Source organism: Drosophila miranda (genome assembly GCF_003369915.1).
Source record: "Drosophila miranda strain MSH22 chromosome Y unlocalized genomic scaffold, D.miranda_PacBio2.1 Contig_Y1_pilon, whole genome shotgun sequence".
Taxonomy (NCBI): domain Eukaryota; kingdom Metazoa; phylum Arthropoda; class Insecta; order Diptera; family Drosophilidae; genus Drosophila; species Drosophila miranda.
In genome coordinates, this window is record NW_022881603.1 from 37,589,906 (window position 1) to 37,608,554 (window position 18,649).

An 18,649-nucleotide genomic window follows, 5' to 3' on the forward strand; every position below is an offset into this window, starting at 1 on the left:
TAATATATAATGCCCGAAAACACCCGCACCGCTGGATAGGTCCTTCATCCTTTGCCACTTTTGACTCCGGCAGAAGCAGAAAAAACATGAACAGATGTGCAACTCATTACAAAGCATTTAGGCGATCAAATTGAATAATATTCATAAGCAACAATCTGCGCGGCGAGGGGTGTAACAACAACCTCGAACACTACCCCCACTTGACACTTGGAGGTTTTCTTCCCGGTAGAAGCAGCTGCCGTTGCCCTGGCCGTTTTCTCAGAAACCGCCAGCATCGAAGGATTCCAGGGATTTTGCCAAAAGTAATTTACCATAAAAAAAGCGATGCCAAAATGGGAAATAATTTCATTGTAATTGTAATTGTATTCGCTTGATTACATTTGTTCATAGTTTGCTTCGCTCTAAGCCAAACATATTGGGCGCGCGCGCCGAGGCAGGGGGATTGATGTCTTTCATCCGTTGTGTGAGCCCCCGATGTCAAGTGAGGTTATGTTTGTTTGCCTGTCTGTCACTCCATTCGGCCGGGCTAGGGGTTGCAACAGCAACCCGAACGAGAGTGAATGGGACTGGGAGGCGGGGGCATATGATTTATAATTTCATTCCATTTGATTTATGCATTTATATTGAAATGTGTTGACAGGTTACGGTGAATTGGAGACGAGTCCTGAACGTCGAATGTGAAGGGCACTGCCAAGGAACTGATCTTTAGTGGAAGCTCCTAAAAGAAATCCTTGGCACGTGTCCGCCTCCTGCCGCCTGCCTCTTCTGCTATAGTGAGTTTATTAGTGCTTAAAAGCGCATCCTTGGTGGAGGCAGAACTTGGGCAAACAGGGAGCACAAAGACACGTTTCGCAGCTTAAATGGTGCACACACGTGGTCTTTGAGAGAAGAGTCCTGGCGAGGATGCGCTATGTAAACTTGTGCAGCAGATAAAAGGCGGTCTAGGCACAGTCGAGAGTCGGCTGGCTTTAAAATTGGCCCCGGGCACATACAGAGCCAGAACACCCTTTGGCAGAGCCAGGGCCAGGGCCAGGACAAACGATGGCATCGAGCAGAGCAGGGCAAACTCAATAAGTCGCATAAAAGACTGAAATTGGATGCCATTGCAAATAAACACAAACGATGCCGATGCCGACAATGTTGTCCTTGCCAGATCCGTTGGCATCTCCGTCCCAGTAGCCGTCCGCTGGAATTCCTTTGAGTCGCGCGGGAATTGCGTCGTCATTCTCCTACTCATCTCCATCTTTCCATTCTCTCTCAAGTTTAATTAAGTGCGACACGGATTCCGCGTGGGAGTGTCCCGATCGCAGGCGGCATTCTTCTCCTTTGTGAGTCGAGGCTCTAATGAGGGCTAATTGAAAGCGGCGAACTTCTGTCGAGACCAGCCTCAGCCTTAGCTGGTTGTCTTTATCCACCGCCAAAAGATTTCCACCTGGAAGAAGAAGCTTTGCTTCTCCTGAGTTTTTCATCTAACTGGATCAGACTGACAAGCTAAGGAATTATTATCAAGTCTATTATAGATAAATGTTGAATACTTCAAAGTATTTCTGGCAATTATTGTACGTAGTATTGTACGCATTTAAATTTTATATTTTTGAAATATATATAATAATAATTAAATATTAACAAACAAATTTCAAAAATGTTTCGTACATTTTCCAACTAATACAAATTTATAGCTCGACACCCTCTCTAGCGTCTAGATGTATTTGCATAAAGAATTTGTCGGGGAACCCAACCGATAATTAGGCGTTTCATTTCAGTGTTTTGAAGTTTGCTCCTGTTCGTCTTTTGTTTCACTTGACAGTTGATAAAAGTACACATTTTATAAACGGCAGATGTGTAATCCTCATAAAAATACGTATAAATTTGTCCCCTATATGTAAGTCTGCCTTTGTGACCTGACATTTATTTACCCTTGCGGTGGCTTTCTTTTCCCTGGCTTTCTTTTATTCCCCTCCCCTTTGTTGCTGTCCCTGTTGTTGTAGTAGTTGTTGTTATGCAAAGGTGGCATAATGTGTTAATTGTTTGGACCACACCCACCCCTCTGAACGCCCTGGCCACACCATCATAGCTGCCCCCGACACTTGAGGGCAGCTGTCGGTTGAGTCTGCTGCATATTTCATCGCATAGCACTTGAAAATAACGGAAATTTGACAAGACATTACCGCGGACTGGTCATACTGGCAAATCAGGGCAAGTGCCTAATAAACGGCTATTGAATGCTGCCCTGCCCCAAGGAGACAGAAGGCCCTAAGGGGCAGTCCTCTCCGACAATTCGTTAAACAAGTTGCAAAGCTTTCTGCCGCATTTTCCCCCACCATTTCCCAGTGGGACTAGGACCAGCCACTTAGGTATTCAGAGTTTACCCATTTGTCCGATTTGCTTATTTGATAGTCCCGACAAGATATTCAATACGACAAGTAGTTTGCCCCGATTCCACGATGATGGCAGCTTGCGATCATTTTTATACCCGATACTCAAAATGAGTATTGGGGTATATTAGATTTGTGGTAAAAGTGGATGTGTGTAACGTCCAGAAGGAATCGTTTCCGACCCCATAAAGTATATATATTCTTGATCAGCATCAATAGCCGAGTCGATTGAGCAATGTCTGTCTGTCCGTCTGTCCGTCCGTCCGTCTGTCCGTCCGTCCGTTTGTCCGTCTGTCCGTCCCCTTCAGCGCCTAGTGCTCAAAGACTATAAGAGCGAGAGCAACGATGTTTTGGATCCAGACTTCTGTGATATGTCACTGCTACAGAAATATTTCAAAACTTTGCCCCGCCCACTTCCGCCCCCACAAAGAGCGAAAATCTGTGGCATCCACATTTTTAAAGATACGCTAAAACCAAAAACGCAGAATCGTAGAGGATAATGAATATAAAATTCTAGAGTGTAAAATCTCAACCAGATCGTATAATTATTATAGCCAGAATCAAGAAAACAATTTCACTCTTTCTCGCTCTGTCTCTCTCTAACACACGGGTTTCATGGTCGGTTTTGTCAATTGCAACATATGAGTTCAAGGATCTCAGAACCTATAAGAGCCAGAGCAACCAAATTTGGTATCCACACTCCTGTGATATCGGACCTTGACCGTTTCGTGTCCAAATTTCGCCACACCCCCTTCCGCCCCCGCAAAGAACGAAAATCTGGGGCATCCACAAATCTCAGAGACTATTAAGGCTAGAGTAACCAAATTTGGTACACACACTCCTTTGAGATGTCACTATAAAACGCTTATCTCAAAATTTCGCCCAACCGCCTTCCGCCCCCACAAAGGACGAAAATCTGTTGCATCCACAATATTGCAGATTCGAGAAAACTAAAAACGCAGAATCATAGATAATGACCATATCTATCAGATTGCTGAATCTGGATCAGATCAGATTATTTTTATAGCCAAAAGGAACAAATCAATTTGCACTGGCTACGCAGCTCCCGACGTCACGCTCAGACCGATTTTCTGTCTCTCTCGCACGCACTCTTTGTCGTGTCGTTTAATATTAGCGGCGTCTGCCGGAGAAGAGCCATACTGACTTAGTATCGAGTATAACTGTAGAGTTGCGGTGTCCGCAGCAACTCACAACGTTCCCCCTCGTCATTATTAGATTTGTATAGGATTTCACGGGGCTTGGTCGGGGGTGGGGCCTGGTGGCTGGACTGTCAGTGCGGATGGGGCTGGGGGCCAAACAAATGAACCTAATATGCATTATTATTATGACATGTGAAAACGAAAGCGTGGAACCAAATGGTGGGCGGGAGAGTGGGTACGTGGGTACGGTACGTCGATAAAACGGTCATGCGAGGGAACGAATGCCAAAGTTGAAGTAAATATTCAATAAAATATAATCGAAGCAGAAACCAGAACGAAATGAGCATAAAAATGGGGAAATGTCGAGGAGGGAAATCCGAATTCAAACTAAAACCAAAGGAGGAGACAGGCGAAGGCAAATACTGAAATGCAATAAAAATCTATTTTATTTGTTAGTGAAATGACATTTTTATTTGTTTACTGTTTATGCACATCCACAGAAAAGCCCCGCCTCCAGGCAGGGCACTGCCACTGCCTCTGTCACGTCACCCATGTTGTATGGACAATATTCTCGTATGCAGATAAATAAACTATTACACAGGATTACTCATATGATTCGCCTCCTGGCATTGAAGGGTATTTTGAAAGGTTTACGATATTTAATCATTTGACTATGCAAAATAATTGACACAAGCTCTGCTGCCTCCGTCTGTTTTTGCTGCTAATAAACCCAATAAAAATTGTCGTTGCACATGTCAATAGTCATGTTTGTTCGGCTAACTAAACCAAGACATGCAGACCCAGATCTCACTAGTGCATATACATATACATATGTATCTTCCTGGGATATCTCGATTCGCTCTGCTCGGGCATGCCGCATTAAGTTTTAATTAAACTGTTTTAGCCCCCCGGCCTAATGCGGCGTGTGATTGAGTCGACTGCCGGCTTAAACCCTTCACTGAGCGGCAGACAACCCTCAAAGCGCACTCAGCCCTGACAGCGTGTAATCCAAACAAAAGTAGTTGTCATCCAGAGAGAGCTGGCCATATGCCCGAGCTCTCAGGGGAAGGAACCGCGATTGGGCCCGACTGTGGCAAGTGTTAATGATTGTCTGGCTGAGGCGCTGTTCTTGGGCGTTAATCTGCCATTTAATTTGCTGGCTTAACGCGTTTTGTTTTGGTTACCATCGCAGATAATCCCTATGCTCTACTCTGGACTACCTAATTGCTGTCGTCTTTGTCCTGGGACAAACCACAAAATGACACAATTCCCATTCGATATCTGTGCTCTGGCCCTTTTCGTCCTTGTCCTGTCTCTCAACGAATGCGAATAGGAATATTGCCATTTAAACAACAATCAAAGAAGCCACAGAGAATATTCCGACACAAATGCAAAATCCAATCAAACTTTTTAAACAAACATTTAGCAAATCTATTACAATGCAATGACAGCAGCTAAAAACGGAATAAAGAAAAAAATCTAAAACGAGCCACAAAATGAACTCGTCCAAACGAGAAATTGTATTTGGTGGATGTCTGACTGCGTTTTGGAAAGAAACAACTCTGTCAACTGTGGTTACAATTTCCTTTTTTCCAGCCTACGAGGGAGTACGACTGTGTATGTGTGTGGAAACTTAATCAAAACAAATTCCCACCTTCAACGAGTTGCACACCAAGCAATTTCCCAGCAAAAAAAAGGGAGGAAAAAGGAGAAAACGATAACTAGAACTTCATGCAAACTAACCGCAAATACGATTACACACAGAAAGGGGGAGGGTATTGGGTGTGGTGTGGAAAGGGTATGGAATGTGTACGTTAAGGGTATGTGCACCCCACTAAATCGAAAAATCGAGTCAAAGGGTTCCGTTCCGCCCTCGGTCTCTGGATCCCTGGTTCCCTGGGTGGATGGTGTGGGGTCCTCGAAAGCTCCCTCCAAATCCTGCTCCCACTCCGGCTCCTGCTCGAAACTTGGCCCCGTTTCGGGTCCTGCTGGCATAATTTGAATTCGTGTCAATTTGACAAAGTGACACATGAGGGCCGACCCCGGACCCGGTGTAAGGAGAAATTTTTATCCGATTTCGCTTCATTACTTTTGTATTTCGTTTATGCAGTTGGTATACTCGTATACCTATAAATATATACGATTTTTGTTGCTTTTTGTTTATTTATTTATGTCCTGGGTTGTTGGAGACGACTACGACTACGACTGCGACGACAACGACGACAGTGTCGCCAACTTTGGCTCTGGCACTGGCTCTGGCTGTGGCACGATAATGTTTAGTCAATAAAAATGATTTGTCGGCTAAGGAAACGAAACGAAATCATGAAATTTGATATGTCCCGTACATTTTCCGGGGAGGGAGGAAGCTTGCTCCTTACTTCGCTGCTGCCAAGGCAGCCAAGGCACCCACTCCGGCACGTCGATAGTTTCTGGTAAAGCGTATTTTATGCTACACCGCCGTGAATGGAATTTACGAGGCGCCCTGCCCGCTCACGTCACAATTTGCCACCCGAAACAAATAGCTGCCAGACATGGCATGGCATCCTGCCACACTGCCTCAGACATTGCCACTGACACAGCCACAACCACTGCCACGGGGAGCATAAAAGGCGCACAGTCGCATTAAATGCATAATTCTCTCCGCCAAAGAAAGGAAAACTTATTGAATGGGCCACCGACCAACTTAAAACTCTTTTAGCGTTGTCATTTCGCAATTGAGACATCAATTGTTCTAGGCATTTGGAGGAGTGTTATGCCCAAAGTTTGACAAATATTACTACACAGAAAGGGATCCCCAGAGGGACAATAGGCAATGAAAATTTTAAATAAATCGTCCAATAAATCAAACGGGTTTTCGGGCTCAGTTATGCAGTGGATGTAATTGATGATATGGCGGCTGTGAAAACTAATCAAGTTTGAATTGAAAATGATTGTACGAAATGGTTCGAAAATAAGCTCTGATTGATTTGTGCACTATGTATCTCTTCAATTAATGTTAGGTATTATATTAATATCTATATACGGTCACACCATCCAAGGGATATAGAATAAAAGAGAATCTTGAAGACAACGCGTGCTTAAGTCTGAGTGTCAATACACTACATATGTAATTGGCGACGAGCATAAAATAAAACGTATTAATATACATACACATGTTAAAAGTGCATATAATATATGAACAGCAACATGACGACAAATGAAGCACCAACATTCTATCAAATGGCAACAATTGCTGAGTTTTCGCCACACCAAGAAACGTTCTGCATTTGGAAGGAAAAATTCGACATATGTATGTACATTTGTGCGAATTGAATGTGAAAGAGGAAAACACAAAAAAGGCAGTTTTGTTGAAGTCGATCGGTACAGCGGCTTACACTGTACTACATAGTTTGTGCAATCCGGTATCACCCGTATCAAAAGCATACAAAGAATTATGTGAAATTTCAAAAACCCACTACTCACAACCTACACTCATATTCAGAGAAAGAAAAAAATTTCACATGTCCACAAAAAGTGAAGATGAGACTGTAGCGGAGTGGTATGCTCGAGTTAAACAATTGGCATTGGAATGCAAATTTGGCTCAAATCTGGAAGCGTTTGTATTAAACCAATTTGTGATGAGCCTTCCCAACCCTATACATATATGAAAGAATATGTGAAGAAGACGAAAATCTAACTCTGGCTGATGCACTCAAGAAGGCGATGATCATGGAGACGAAGATCAGCACAAGGAAGACAGAACACAACGTCAACTACATGCATCAAAAGAACGGGACTAGTCAATGGCATAGGCAAAGAGGCGAGAACAGAGATCAAGCAAAGAGCAACGGCAGAAGTCATTTCAAGGGCAACCGAAACGTGAGTTACAGAGGCGGCAGAAGCGACGGTGACGGCGACGGCGAAAACGACTGCGACGCTGGCAGAGAAAAGAAGCAGCAGCCATGCACACACTGTGGCTGGCGAAATCATAACTCAAACAATTGCAAGTATAAGGCATGCAAATGTCACAGCTGTGGAAAAATAGGTCACTTGGCGAGCATTTGTAAAAATAAATCAAAAAAATCCGTAAATTATGTATCTCAAACAAAACATGACACCTATTCTGATAATAATTTTGATAATGATAATTATAACTTTTCTATCTATAGCGTTGATACAACCTCAACTAATGGAGTATATTATTTACCTGTAAAAATTGATGGAAACATAACGAAAATTGCTTGCGACACTGGTGCACCGTGCACATTGGTTCCAAAAACATTTTACGAAAGCTTAAATACCAGCAGACCACTTAGAAAATGTCTAGTTCCATATGTAGATTACAATGGAGATTCAATCAAAGTTATTGGTGAGTACGATGCAACGATCGAATATCGAGGTCTAAAAAAACAAATTGTTGTTGTTGTAACCAATGCAGTGAGTCCACCTTTGCTAGGTAGAACATTTTTGAGAGCTTTTAATTTTGAGTTAATGCAGGTGAACAATGTGTACGTAAATGAACCAAATTCTGTAATTACAGAACAGATTAAATCGGAGTTTGCTGAAGTTTTTGAGCCTCGTTTAGGTTCATATACTACGAATACGATATCGTTACTATTAAAAGAAGATGCAAAACCAATATTTTTCAAGCCTAGGTCAGTACCATTAGCATGGAAAGAAAAGATTGAAGTGCAGTTACGAAAATTCATAGATGATGGAATTTTAGAGCAAGTTGTTAGTTCTGAATGGGCAACACCTTTGGTACCGATTTTAAAACCAAACGGTGACATACGAATTTGTGGTGACTATAAGGTTACATTAAACCGGTCTTTAGTCGACGTAAAGTATCCACTACCTCGAATAGACGACATTTTTGCAGCGCTTGAAGGGGGTACACTGTATTCAAAACTTGACCTGTCAAATGCTTACAATCAGCTAAATTTAGATGAGCAATCTCAAAATTTGTGTACTTGGAGCACACATATTGGACTATTGAAAGTTAAACGCTTACCATTTGGTATAAAAATTGCAGCAGCTATTTTTCAAAAAACAATGGAAGGGTTGTTTCAGGGTATGCGAGGAGTTGTGGTTTATCAAGATGACATAACAGTTACAGGACGAGATCTTCAAGAACATATTTCAAACCTAAAAGCTGTACTTAGAAAACTGAAATCAGTTGGACTTAAATTAAATGACAAGAAATGTGAGTTCTTTAAATCCAAAATTTGTTACCTAGGATTTTCAATTGACAGGATAGGACTGAGCAAAAACAATGATAGAGTTGCGAGTGTATTGTTTGCACCGGCTCCGGAAAACGTATCACAGCTTAGAGCTTTCATAGGCATGGTAAATTATTATTCAAAGTTTATCAATAATTTCGCTCAGATAATGAGTCCTTTATATGCATTATTAAAGAAAAATACAAAATTTAATTGGACACGCGAATGTCAGAGTGCATATGAAGAGGTAAAGAAAGAAGTAACTTCTGAACAAGTTTTAGAACACTACAACCCAGATCAACCGTTAGTATTAACGACTGATGCTAGCAGTCATGCAGTTTCAGGTGTTTTATCACATAAATGCAATGAAGATATCAAACCAATAGCATTTGTATCAAGAGCATTATCCAAAAGCGAGCATAATTACAGTACAATCGAGAAAGAGGCCCTGGCTATAGTGTTCTGTGTGAGTAAATTAAGACAGTATCTTTTAGGAAACAAGTTCATCCTTCGAACAGATCACAAACCATTACTAAGCATATTTGGAGACCTGAAAGGACTTCCATTGATGGCCTCTGCACGAATGCAAAGATGGGCACTGACTTTGTCAGGTTTTCAATATACAGTTGAACACATAAAGGGGACCTTAAATATAGCAGATGGACTCTCAAGAATGCCTCAATGGGAAACGGCTGTACCAAACGAAGACTATAATTACATACATTTTATACAGTCCGAAAAGGTGTTCAAAATTAGCTTCAAAGAAATAGCTCGTGAAACACGACGTGACCCAATATTATCAAAAGTTTGTGAGGCAATTAACACTGGTTCGAAGACAAGATTAAAAGGCAGCGAGTTTTCTGCCTACATCTCTAAAACAAATGAACTTTCAGTGGAATATGATTGTATCTTATGGGGACACAGAGTAGTAATTCCAACCAAACTGAGACAAGCTATTTTAGCAGAATTTCATGCATCGCATTTGGGAATAGTAAAAACCAAAATGTTAGCACGTTCTTATGTGTGGTGGCCTTGCATGGATTCTGAAATTGAGAAATTAATTCGAGATTGTATTCCTTGTCAGGAACTACAATCAAGTCCAGAAAAGAGTCTGTTAATACCGTGGAAATCCACAGGAAAGGCTTGGAGTCGAGTACACATAGACTTTGCAGGACCAATAAGAGGTTTTCATTTATTGGTTATTATAGATTCTTATACAAAATGGGCAGAAGTATTCAAAACGAAGGAAATAACTTCATTGTTTACTATCAACAAGCTTAGAGAAGTATTTTGTCGATATGGTTTACCAGACGTGTTAGTTAGTGACAATGGACGACAGTTTACTTCTGATGATTTTAAAACGTTTATGAAAAACAATGGTGTTAATCACATTTTTACTGCTCCAGGACATCCAGCGACTAATGGTCAAGCAGAAAATTTTGTAAAGACTGTTAAGAAATCACTATATGCAAACATAAAGGCTAATGAAAGACAAGATTTTAATACAATTTTAAATAGATTTTTGATCGATTACCGAAATACGATTCATTGTACTACGGGCGAATCTCCTGCTAAATTATTTTTTGGTCGTACACTAAAAACAAGATTTTCGTTGTTAAAACCACCTACGGTCGAAAGCATAATAAATAAAAAACAGACTGAGTGTGTTGTAAATCACAAAGGTAGTCGAAGCACAGAATTTTTAAAGGGTCAAAAAGTTATGGTTAGGGACTACAAAAATCCTAACAAAGCAAGCTGGACTCAGGCAACTGTAAAACAACAACTGGGCCCGCGTTCGTATTGTTGTATTTTGGCGAACAATAACAGAGAAATAAAACGTCACCTGGATCAAATTAGAAACCAAAGCACTAACAATCATACATCGCCTAATGCGAAAACACCTGATGTCGAAAGCAATTGTTCAGTAGATGACAATTCCAAAACCAACAATGAACAAATAGTTTCTCAACCAACACCCACCAGGAGAGAGTTGAGACCACGTGTGGCAGGGAAGGTAGTAAAGCGTATTTAACAATAAAATAATATAAAGAAAGGAATTATGAAATCAAATTATGTACAAATTAAACACTGAAACAAATACTAAACAGATTAAGAAGAAAGAAAAATACGAAATCACATAAATTTTATATACGCTAATTAGATTAAGTACACAAATCAAATTGTTATAAGAAAATAGATTTGTAAATGACATGTATATTAAACATCTAAGGAGAGGCGTGTTAGGTATTATATTAATATCTATATACGGTCACACCATCCAAGGGATATAGAATAAAAGAGAATCTTGAAGACAACGCGTGCTTAAGTCTGAGTGTCAATACACTACAATTAATATTAACCGATAACTGGGGAAAACGAGTAAAGTCTGGAAGAATCACAAGCTATCACAATATACCCTCCAAACCGATTCGCCCACCTGCCACCCAGCTATAAATCCTTGTCAAATCGCAAAAAGATATATACATTTTTTTAGCACCTTTCCTAGATGAGGATGGAAGGTCTGAATAGCTGGCACAGCTTAATTTCGTTAAAATAAATTGCAAACGGAAATTATTTAATTTCCGGGGCCTGGCTCCGTCTGCGGCTCCCGATAGACACAGACACGTTGATTGCACAATTAGCAGAGCAGAACACAGCAGTGCAGAGAATAAGGCAGAGAACGAGACAGAGGAACCTGCATCTGTAGTAGGAGGGATCGGAGATAGCTTACCTGGACACGCACTTCGGGTAGGTTCACCTTCATGGCCAGCTCCTCGCGCGAGTAGACATCGGGGTAGTGCGACTTTTCGAAGGCCCGCTCCAGCTCGTGCAGCTGGTAGGTGGTGAAAGTGGTTCGGTTCCGACGGTGTTTTTTCTTGGCACAGTTGTCGTCCTGGCCTGGAGGTGGTCAGTGCAAAAATATGATAAGCTCAGAGCAGGACATGGGACTAGAGTAGAGTTTGGTGCACCCACCCTCATCATCGCTGCCGGATGTGATTTTCTCGCCCTGCTCGCTGCTGTTGGTCTGGTTGAGATCCTCACTGGAGGCGCAGCTACCGTTGACCAGGCTCTCAGTGTCCCCAGCCAGACGATCGCCATGTTCGGCTGCATTGTTGCCACTGCTCCGGTACTCGTGCTGCTGTTGCTGCTGCGGATGCTGCTGCTGATGGGGCTGTTGCTGCTGTTGCACATCGTCCAGGTTCCGAGCTCGGATGGCGTAATTGGCCAACTGTGACTGCTGCTGCTGGCTGTTGGCTAATTTCGTCTCGTTCTCATCACAGTACTTGCGCTTGCTGGCTAGGCCTCGGTCGCCGGGTGTGGGCGGCGTGGTCACATCGATGTTGCCTTGGTCACTGTCGAGCTGCATCTTTGCCGCATCATCCTCGTCCTCCTCCATCTCGCTGCTGGAGGACATTGAACGCTCGACGTAGTCGCCGCCTCTGGCCATCTGTGGCGCCGTCTGGTCTTCCAGAAAGTAGCCTCCAGGAGGAGCCGCCGCCGCAGTTGCTGTCGTGTGCGATGACTTGGCATACTTTCCATGCTGCTGCTGTTGCTGCTGGTGCTGCTCCTGCGCATGCGCAACCAGTGCTGCCAAATGCTGCTGGTGGCTGCCATAGGAATTGGGCGGAGGTGGCGGTGGGGCCGCCGGCGGAGGCTGAGGAGCGGTCTGAAATTGATTGGCCTCGACCATTTGGTGCATGGAGCTGAGGTAATTGCCAGCCGCGTCCTCCTGCTGACCATACCCATGACTCTGCCCGAAACCGAAAGCATTATGATAGCCGAACGGGGCATGGTGGGGCTGGTGGAGGTGGCCGGCCTGTGGAAGTGGCTGTGGCTGGGGTGGCGGGCCTGGCATCTGCCCGCCATGGTGCGGCTGCTGCTGCTGGCCGCCACCGGGAGGAGTTGGTGTGCCGTAGGGTAAGACTCCTCCGTTCTTGGCGTGCTGCTGCAGCATGCTTGCCATGTGCTGATCCATATTTCGCTGCTGCGTCAGCGTCATACCACAGCGCAGATCGGAGGCATCCTCATCGCCCATTGCGGGGTCCATGTCTCCTGGAAGGCAGTGAGGAAATTTGTATGGGTCAGATCTATCTAGTATTATATTCAGGACTTTTTCACTCTTTTCCCAATACTGTTTCGTTTATTAGATCATACTCTAGTCGTGGCTGCCGCCTCCCCTCACCTGCTCAGTCACCTGATTCGATTTTAATTAGTATGCTCAATGAGGCAGACAAGTCATAAAGCCGTGTGTTAGACGGGTGGCTAAGAGCCCGCCAGCCCGGCTAATAACAACGTGTTATTTAGTTTGGTGGTTGTTGGTGGGTGAGCCTTCGGTGTCGGCCTTTGGACCTGTTAGACCTGTTGGCCGCCCACCCACTAATAAACGGCTTTCAATTAGCCGCCGCGTATTTACAATGTGAGGCAATAAAAATTCCGAGAAAACCAAAGGCTGAGAGGCACACATAAATAGAAGGAGCAGGGTATGGCTCTTAGGGGGAACTGGCTTAGATGAGGAGGTATGGTTTTTGGTCCCTAATGGGCGTTCCAACTGGCGGTCGGGCATATCACGTGACATGCAAGGAAGTCATTTGTTGTCGCCGCTCCAGTGCCAGGCGGCAATGTGGGCTTGTAGAGCGGACCGGTTTGGGTTTTCGGGGGCTCTTTTTTGCAGTGACTTTTGTGCAGTTTGTGGGCTGGATTTTGGTGTAACCAAATTCAATTTCTATACTAAATTGGCTTTCGAGGCGGAGATGCAGTCGGAGCCGGAGCCGGAGCAGGAGAATAAAAAGAAATCCAATTATTCCGTCAAACCCCGACTTTTGAAGTCGCAGGCCCAGGATATCTGTAATTATCTGATGGTCTTTTGTTTAATTGCTTTTTGATGTAAGTCGGTCCGAGAGCGTTCGCCCAAACGATTGTCTAATGTAATTACGGGCTTCACAGCCACAGCCGATACTCTTCCCCAATTCGATTAATTGGGTCAACGTCTTGGCCAATTAACTTCAAATCGTAAATGCCCAGCATTAACCTCTCCGAATATTTTCACCAATCAATCGACATTTACACGCCCAGCATGCGACTTTTCTGAGCCACTGTGGTGCTAATGAAATTAACAACAAAACATTCCGAAAGCCTCTGCAAATGAAGTAGCACAAAAAACTCCCAACTCGACACGAACCAGAATCGGGTACCAGGTATATGCGCCAGCGAATGGAAACCACATGAGGCAAGGTGAGAGACAGTAGCCGGCACCACCGAGCGGGGCCCACACGGATTGCGTGAGTTAATTGCGTGAGCAACGAAAAAAGAGGTAAAGACAAAAGTTTTTGTGCCCAAGAGTGATTCAGGGGAGAGGAGAGTGGTTTACTCACTATCAATTGGAAAGAGTGTGAATGATGTGATGAATATATTCAAAGGGCGCAGCTTGAACTTCCGAAATGTTTCCCTACAAAAGTTTAGATAGTGCCTTGACATGATATAGCTCTCAAATTTATCCTTACAGCAAGAAAAATGTACAGGAAATTAACTGGCTTTAACTACTCGTACAAGCCTTATTCATAAATAATGAAGCAATGATGCTACCGAATGCTGTACTGAACAAACCGCCTGAACAACGCTCATGTGCCATTCACTCATCGATTCGATCGAGCGAAGTTCGTTGCCCAAGCTGGGTATTCATTCAGTCCTAGACGAGCAGCACAGCCAACTGATCGACACCTCAATCTCCATTAGCTGCTTTGGCAACTAAAGTTGGCAGCTGGAAATTTGACAGCCGAATTTTGTGCGTTGGTTTTTTGGGAGTTTTCAACTCTTATTAGCAGTAAATGTTCGATTATCAGAGGCTAAAAGGTTTTGCTACTGGGGGAAGGGAGATGCTAGACCGCGATAAAAGTTACATCGAAGAGAGCCAGCCTCGTTCTGCTCTAATTTGTTCTGATCCGTTTCCGACGAATCCCGACCAGACTGAGGGACAAATTGACGTTAATCGCGTCACTTCTTTAGCCCCATTCCCATTCCCATTCCGATTCCGTTGCCCTCTCCCTTTCACTGTCTATCCCTAATGATGATTTGACAGATTCCCATTGTGGGCAAATAGTTGGCCATTAGGCGGCCTAATTGATATGTTATTAGCCACAAACAACAAAGCCCAGCATACAGCATTTCGAAAAGTCATGGCCCAAACAGGTAGAGGCCCTGAAAGGAAATGCACATTTCGGCTCGACATCTTCCGGCGCAAAAGCCGCAAGAGGCGCAAGAGATCCAATATCGAGTTCATATCAAAAAGCAAAACAAGCCATAAACAAAACTGTCAATCACAAGTGCTACAAAAGTGAAGTGGTTGTTGTGGCAGGGGCATGTACATGGCATGTACAAAAGCGGCTAATAAGACGACGCCGACGCACGCTGTGGCGCGGCCACGCTTCGGCCACGGACAGGAATACGGACAGGGATACGGACAGAGACTCGGACACGGACACGCATTAAAATCATTAAGATGACTTAATGCTCAATTTAATGCCCCGTCAACTGCTTAACAGATCTCCTGTAGATGAATCGCGGCTTGGGATCACTTCAATTGCTTCAGATCCCACTACGTCTCTCTCTTTCTGTCTTTTTTCCCCTATCTCTTTCTGGTTATCTTGATCTTGATGATGCGGAGCAACGTATGCAGCTTACACATCAGGTCCTAATGCACTTGTGCCTCCTGCGCTTTTAATGAGTGCTTCTTCTCCCACCTTCTCTCCTTCTCTCTCTCTCTCTCTCTCTCTTTCTCTCTGTCGCATACTCTCGCTTTGTCTCTATCTTGATATTTTGGAACGCCAACGCCACCGCCACAGCCGAAGCCACTGCCGCCAGCTGTCAATTTAAATGCTTTTTGATGGCTTGTGTCTGGCCGCCAGTTTAACTATGGCTTAAATACGAGACCAGTTGGTTGGGCCACTGCCTGCGCCTCCCCTTCTGCCCCATTCCCCCGTAGCACTTCACTTGCATCTCCGACCACCCGCTCCCGCGCACTCCTCTGCTTAACACACCTTTAATTTGCTTGCTTCTAATAAATTTGTGGCCATTTAACCTGTGCTCTTGCTGTTCCTAGCCAGCGCCATTTTGTTCTGATATTACTCTTGTAATACCCGTACTTGTAACCGGTACTCAGGGTTATTCTATGAAATTTCCGATCAGAGGGTATCGAGAATGTCGACTGTCCGTGCGGTTAACAAGTCTCGATAGCTTGTTGTTGTCTGTTTGGAGATTTATGCGAACGCAAACAATTTAATTGAATTAATTGAAAATGAAATTGTTTCTAAGTGCCTTGCGAATCATTCGGTGAGATGATAGTTGTTGGGAAGGTGAAATAAAGTGTACAACTGGAGAAGAAGGACCATATCTACTTCTGCCATTAGTCTTAGAAGTTTTTGCAAATGACATTTAGTGATCACGAGGCGCGAGAAGAAAACTATTTCTAATAAATTATAAATTATTAATTAAATTATAAATAAATTATATATTAACACTTTCCATTTTTCATTCAGTTTTCTTAATTATCTTAAATTCTTAAATCCACACTATAATCCAGTTAAAAAGCCTTCAAAAAAATTCGGCATTCCACCCGAGACCGAGCTAAAAAAAGTTTAAATTGGCCTCAAAGAAGGCAGCAAACTTAAACAAAAACCAAAGGAAAAGGATTCTAATCCCATCTATGATTTCCGCTCCGTTCAGTTCATATAGTTCCCTTCATGCGAAGAGTATATTATTCTACATTCAAATATGGTGTTACAAGAAAAAGGAAAGGTTCGGACTCCGAAAACGATTTCTATTCTAGCTGAGGATCAAGATCAAGATCAACAATAGCTAAAGCAAAAAAATAGACGAGTATGCATCTAAATATTCTGCTTCTCAAATATGAATATATTTTTCTATAATTTGAGTGACCTTATTTATATTTATAATTACTAATTATATGCATCTGAATACTGGGTAGCGCATCGTCGGAATACTCGAATGTAGTGGTTCTTCTTAGTGGTTCTGTCTCCCCTCTCTGTTGGTGGTTATATGAACGATTACCGCTGACTGATTGCTTATCAGCTGTCGTGCATCTTGAGGCGTCAGTTACCCGCTTAGCCACCCCCTAGGACCTGCCCAGGACACTCAGCCCCTGCTCTATTCAAGGCAAAAAGAATTGCTAATATAATTTTGCGATTGTGTTTCTTGATTCCGACGGACTGTGAGCTGGTAATTGAAATCGATTTGCCTTTCATGACGGCACCCAGTGGGCCCGACAAATGCCAAAATGATTCTAGTGGATCAAGCTCTGCGCAGAATTGGTATTTTGATTTATGACGCTTGTTGGCTTACCATCCCCGTCCGCTTCCGCTTTGCCATTGCGGTTCTTCAGGCCCAGAATAGCGTCGATTGTGTGGCGTGGTGGCAGCGTTTGTCCGCCAGGCCCGAATTTCCTTGCATTGTCCTTCAGCAAGTCGTTGCTATCTGCAGAAAAGTAAAGGTAGAGTGTGTGTGAGAGTGAGAGCGGGAGAGCAGGAAAATTAAAAGCCTGTTTGCCAACAGTTTGCCAAAGTCAATTAGGCGCACGACAACTTCTCGTCGGGGAACTCTATGCAAATTTGTCAGCAAAGTATTAAAATTTAGTCCGGCCACACACACATAGGGACACACAAGGACACATGGACACAACTTTATTTGCGATTTTAACGAGGTAAAAGCAGTAATTGCAGCCTGATCCCCCCCCTGCCACCTTCCCTAATGACCAGTTGTCACGCCTGCATCTGCATGCTGGAAAGTAGGCAAAATGTTGCCTGATATTTTGATATTCTGATTTCCTGATGGTTTTATGCATTTTTAACGAAATTAAAACAAACTGTGCTTAAAGAACGGGGAATGTAGAGCGCTTCGAAAAGCGAAGGGTAGTCTAGGTGGGGAAAATGGAAAATCCCTCTAATTGCCGCGTTCTGCAATTAGTTTATAATTTCTGTCTCAAATTTTCCCCAGCGCATGTAAATGCAAAAAAAATTTCTGTGAACAAGCATACACACATGCAGCAGTAGAGAGAGTGAGAAAAATTGTCCTGGCATGTCCGTTTCCGTGTCCGGCGGCAATTTGTGTTAATTAAATCTGTAATCAAGCAATTTCAAACGCTTTCCGGCTAAAAGGAAAACCTTCGTAACAGTTTTCCCTTTGCCGTCGGCTGTGCTGCCACAGAAGCTTCATGCTCACCTTCCGCAGAGATCACAGTGTTGTTGTTGGATGCCAGCTGTTCGGCGTAGTGCTCGTGGAACTGCTCGAAGTTCTTGAACTTCTCGACGAGAAATTGCAGGTTCTTGGCGCCCCGCACGTTGCCCAGCAGGTGTCGAAGGTGCTCGAGCTGCTTGGGCGCCAGTTTGGGCGCCAGTTTGCCGCCGCTCTGCTGCACCAGCTGCTCGAAGATGTGCTGGAATGTGGCCGTGGTGGTTGCTGTTGACGCGGCCGCCGATGCTGGGGTGCCGGCTCCTCCACCCGCTGCCACCTTGTGGGCCTTGACCTCCATGGAGGGTGAGCCGAGCGGTGGGATTGCAGTCTCGAGAACGGTCGCGGCTGGCGGTGTAGACGCTTTGATATCCATTTCTAGTTTCTAACTCGTATTTCCTTCCTTTTCTTCACTCTTCTTACTTCAATGATATGGAAAATCACAGTCTAAATTCACGCACAAATTGTATTTATTTCTCTTTCAAATTCGATTTTCTTTCACTACATATACTTTCGCTAATTGTCAAACATTTTCCGTCACTTTCAAGAACCAAGAAGAAACCAAACCAAGAGCCATTCATATTGGTCCGACTCGTTACCGAAACCGTTACGCACCGGGCCAAGGCAGAGTTGGCAATAAACAAGCCGCAGCGACTGTCGCTCGCTTACGGTCTGG

At 43.7% G+C, this 18,649-nt stretch overlaps 1 protein-coding gene across 1 annotated transcript in view; it reads right to left on the minus strand.

Moving 5' to 3' along the window:
* LOC108160890 (retinal homeobox protein Rx) overlaps positions 1-18,649 on the minus strand; it is a 38,272-nt gene extending 19,623 nt beyond the window's left edge. Inside the window, exons 1-4 of the mRNA XM_017295159.2 lie at positions 17,965-18,649; positions 17,089-17,220; positions 11,707-12,786; positions 11,465-11,631 (exon numbers count right to left, since the gene is read on the minus strand). Coding sequence (XP_017150648.2) covers positions 11,465-11,631; positions 11,707-12,786; positions 17,089-17,220; positions 17,965-18,349 — 1,764 coding nt within the window. The 5' untranslated portion in view covers positions 18,350-18,649. The remainder of the gene's footprint in view (positions 1-11,464; positions 11,632-11,706; positions 12,787-17,088; positions 17,221-17,964) is intronic.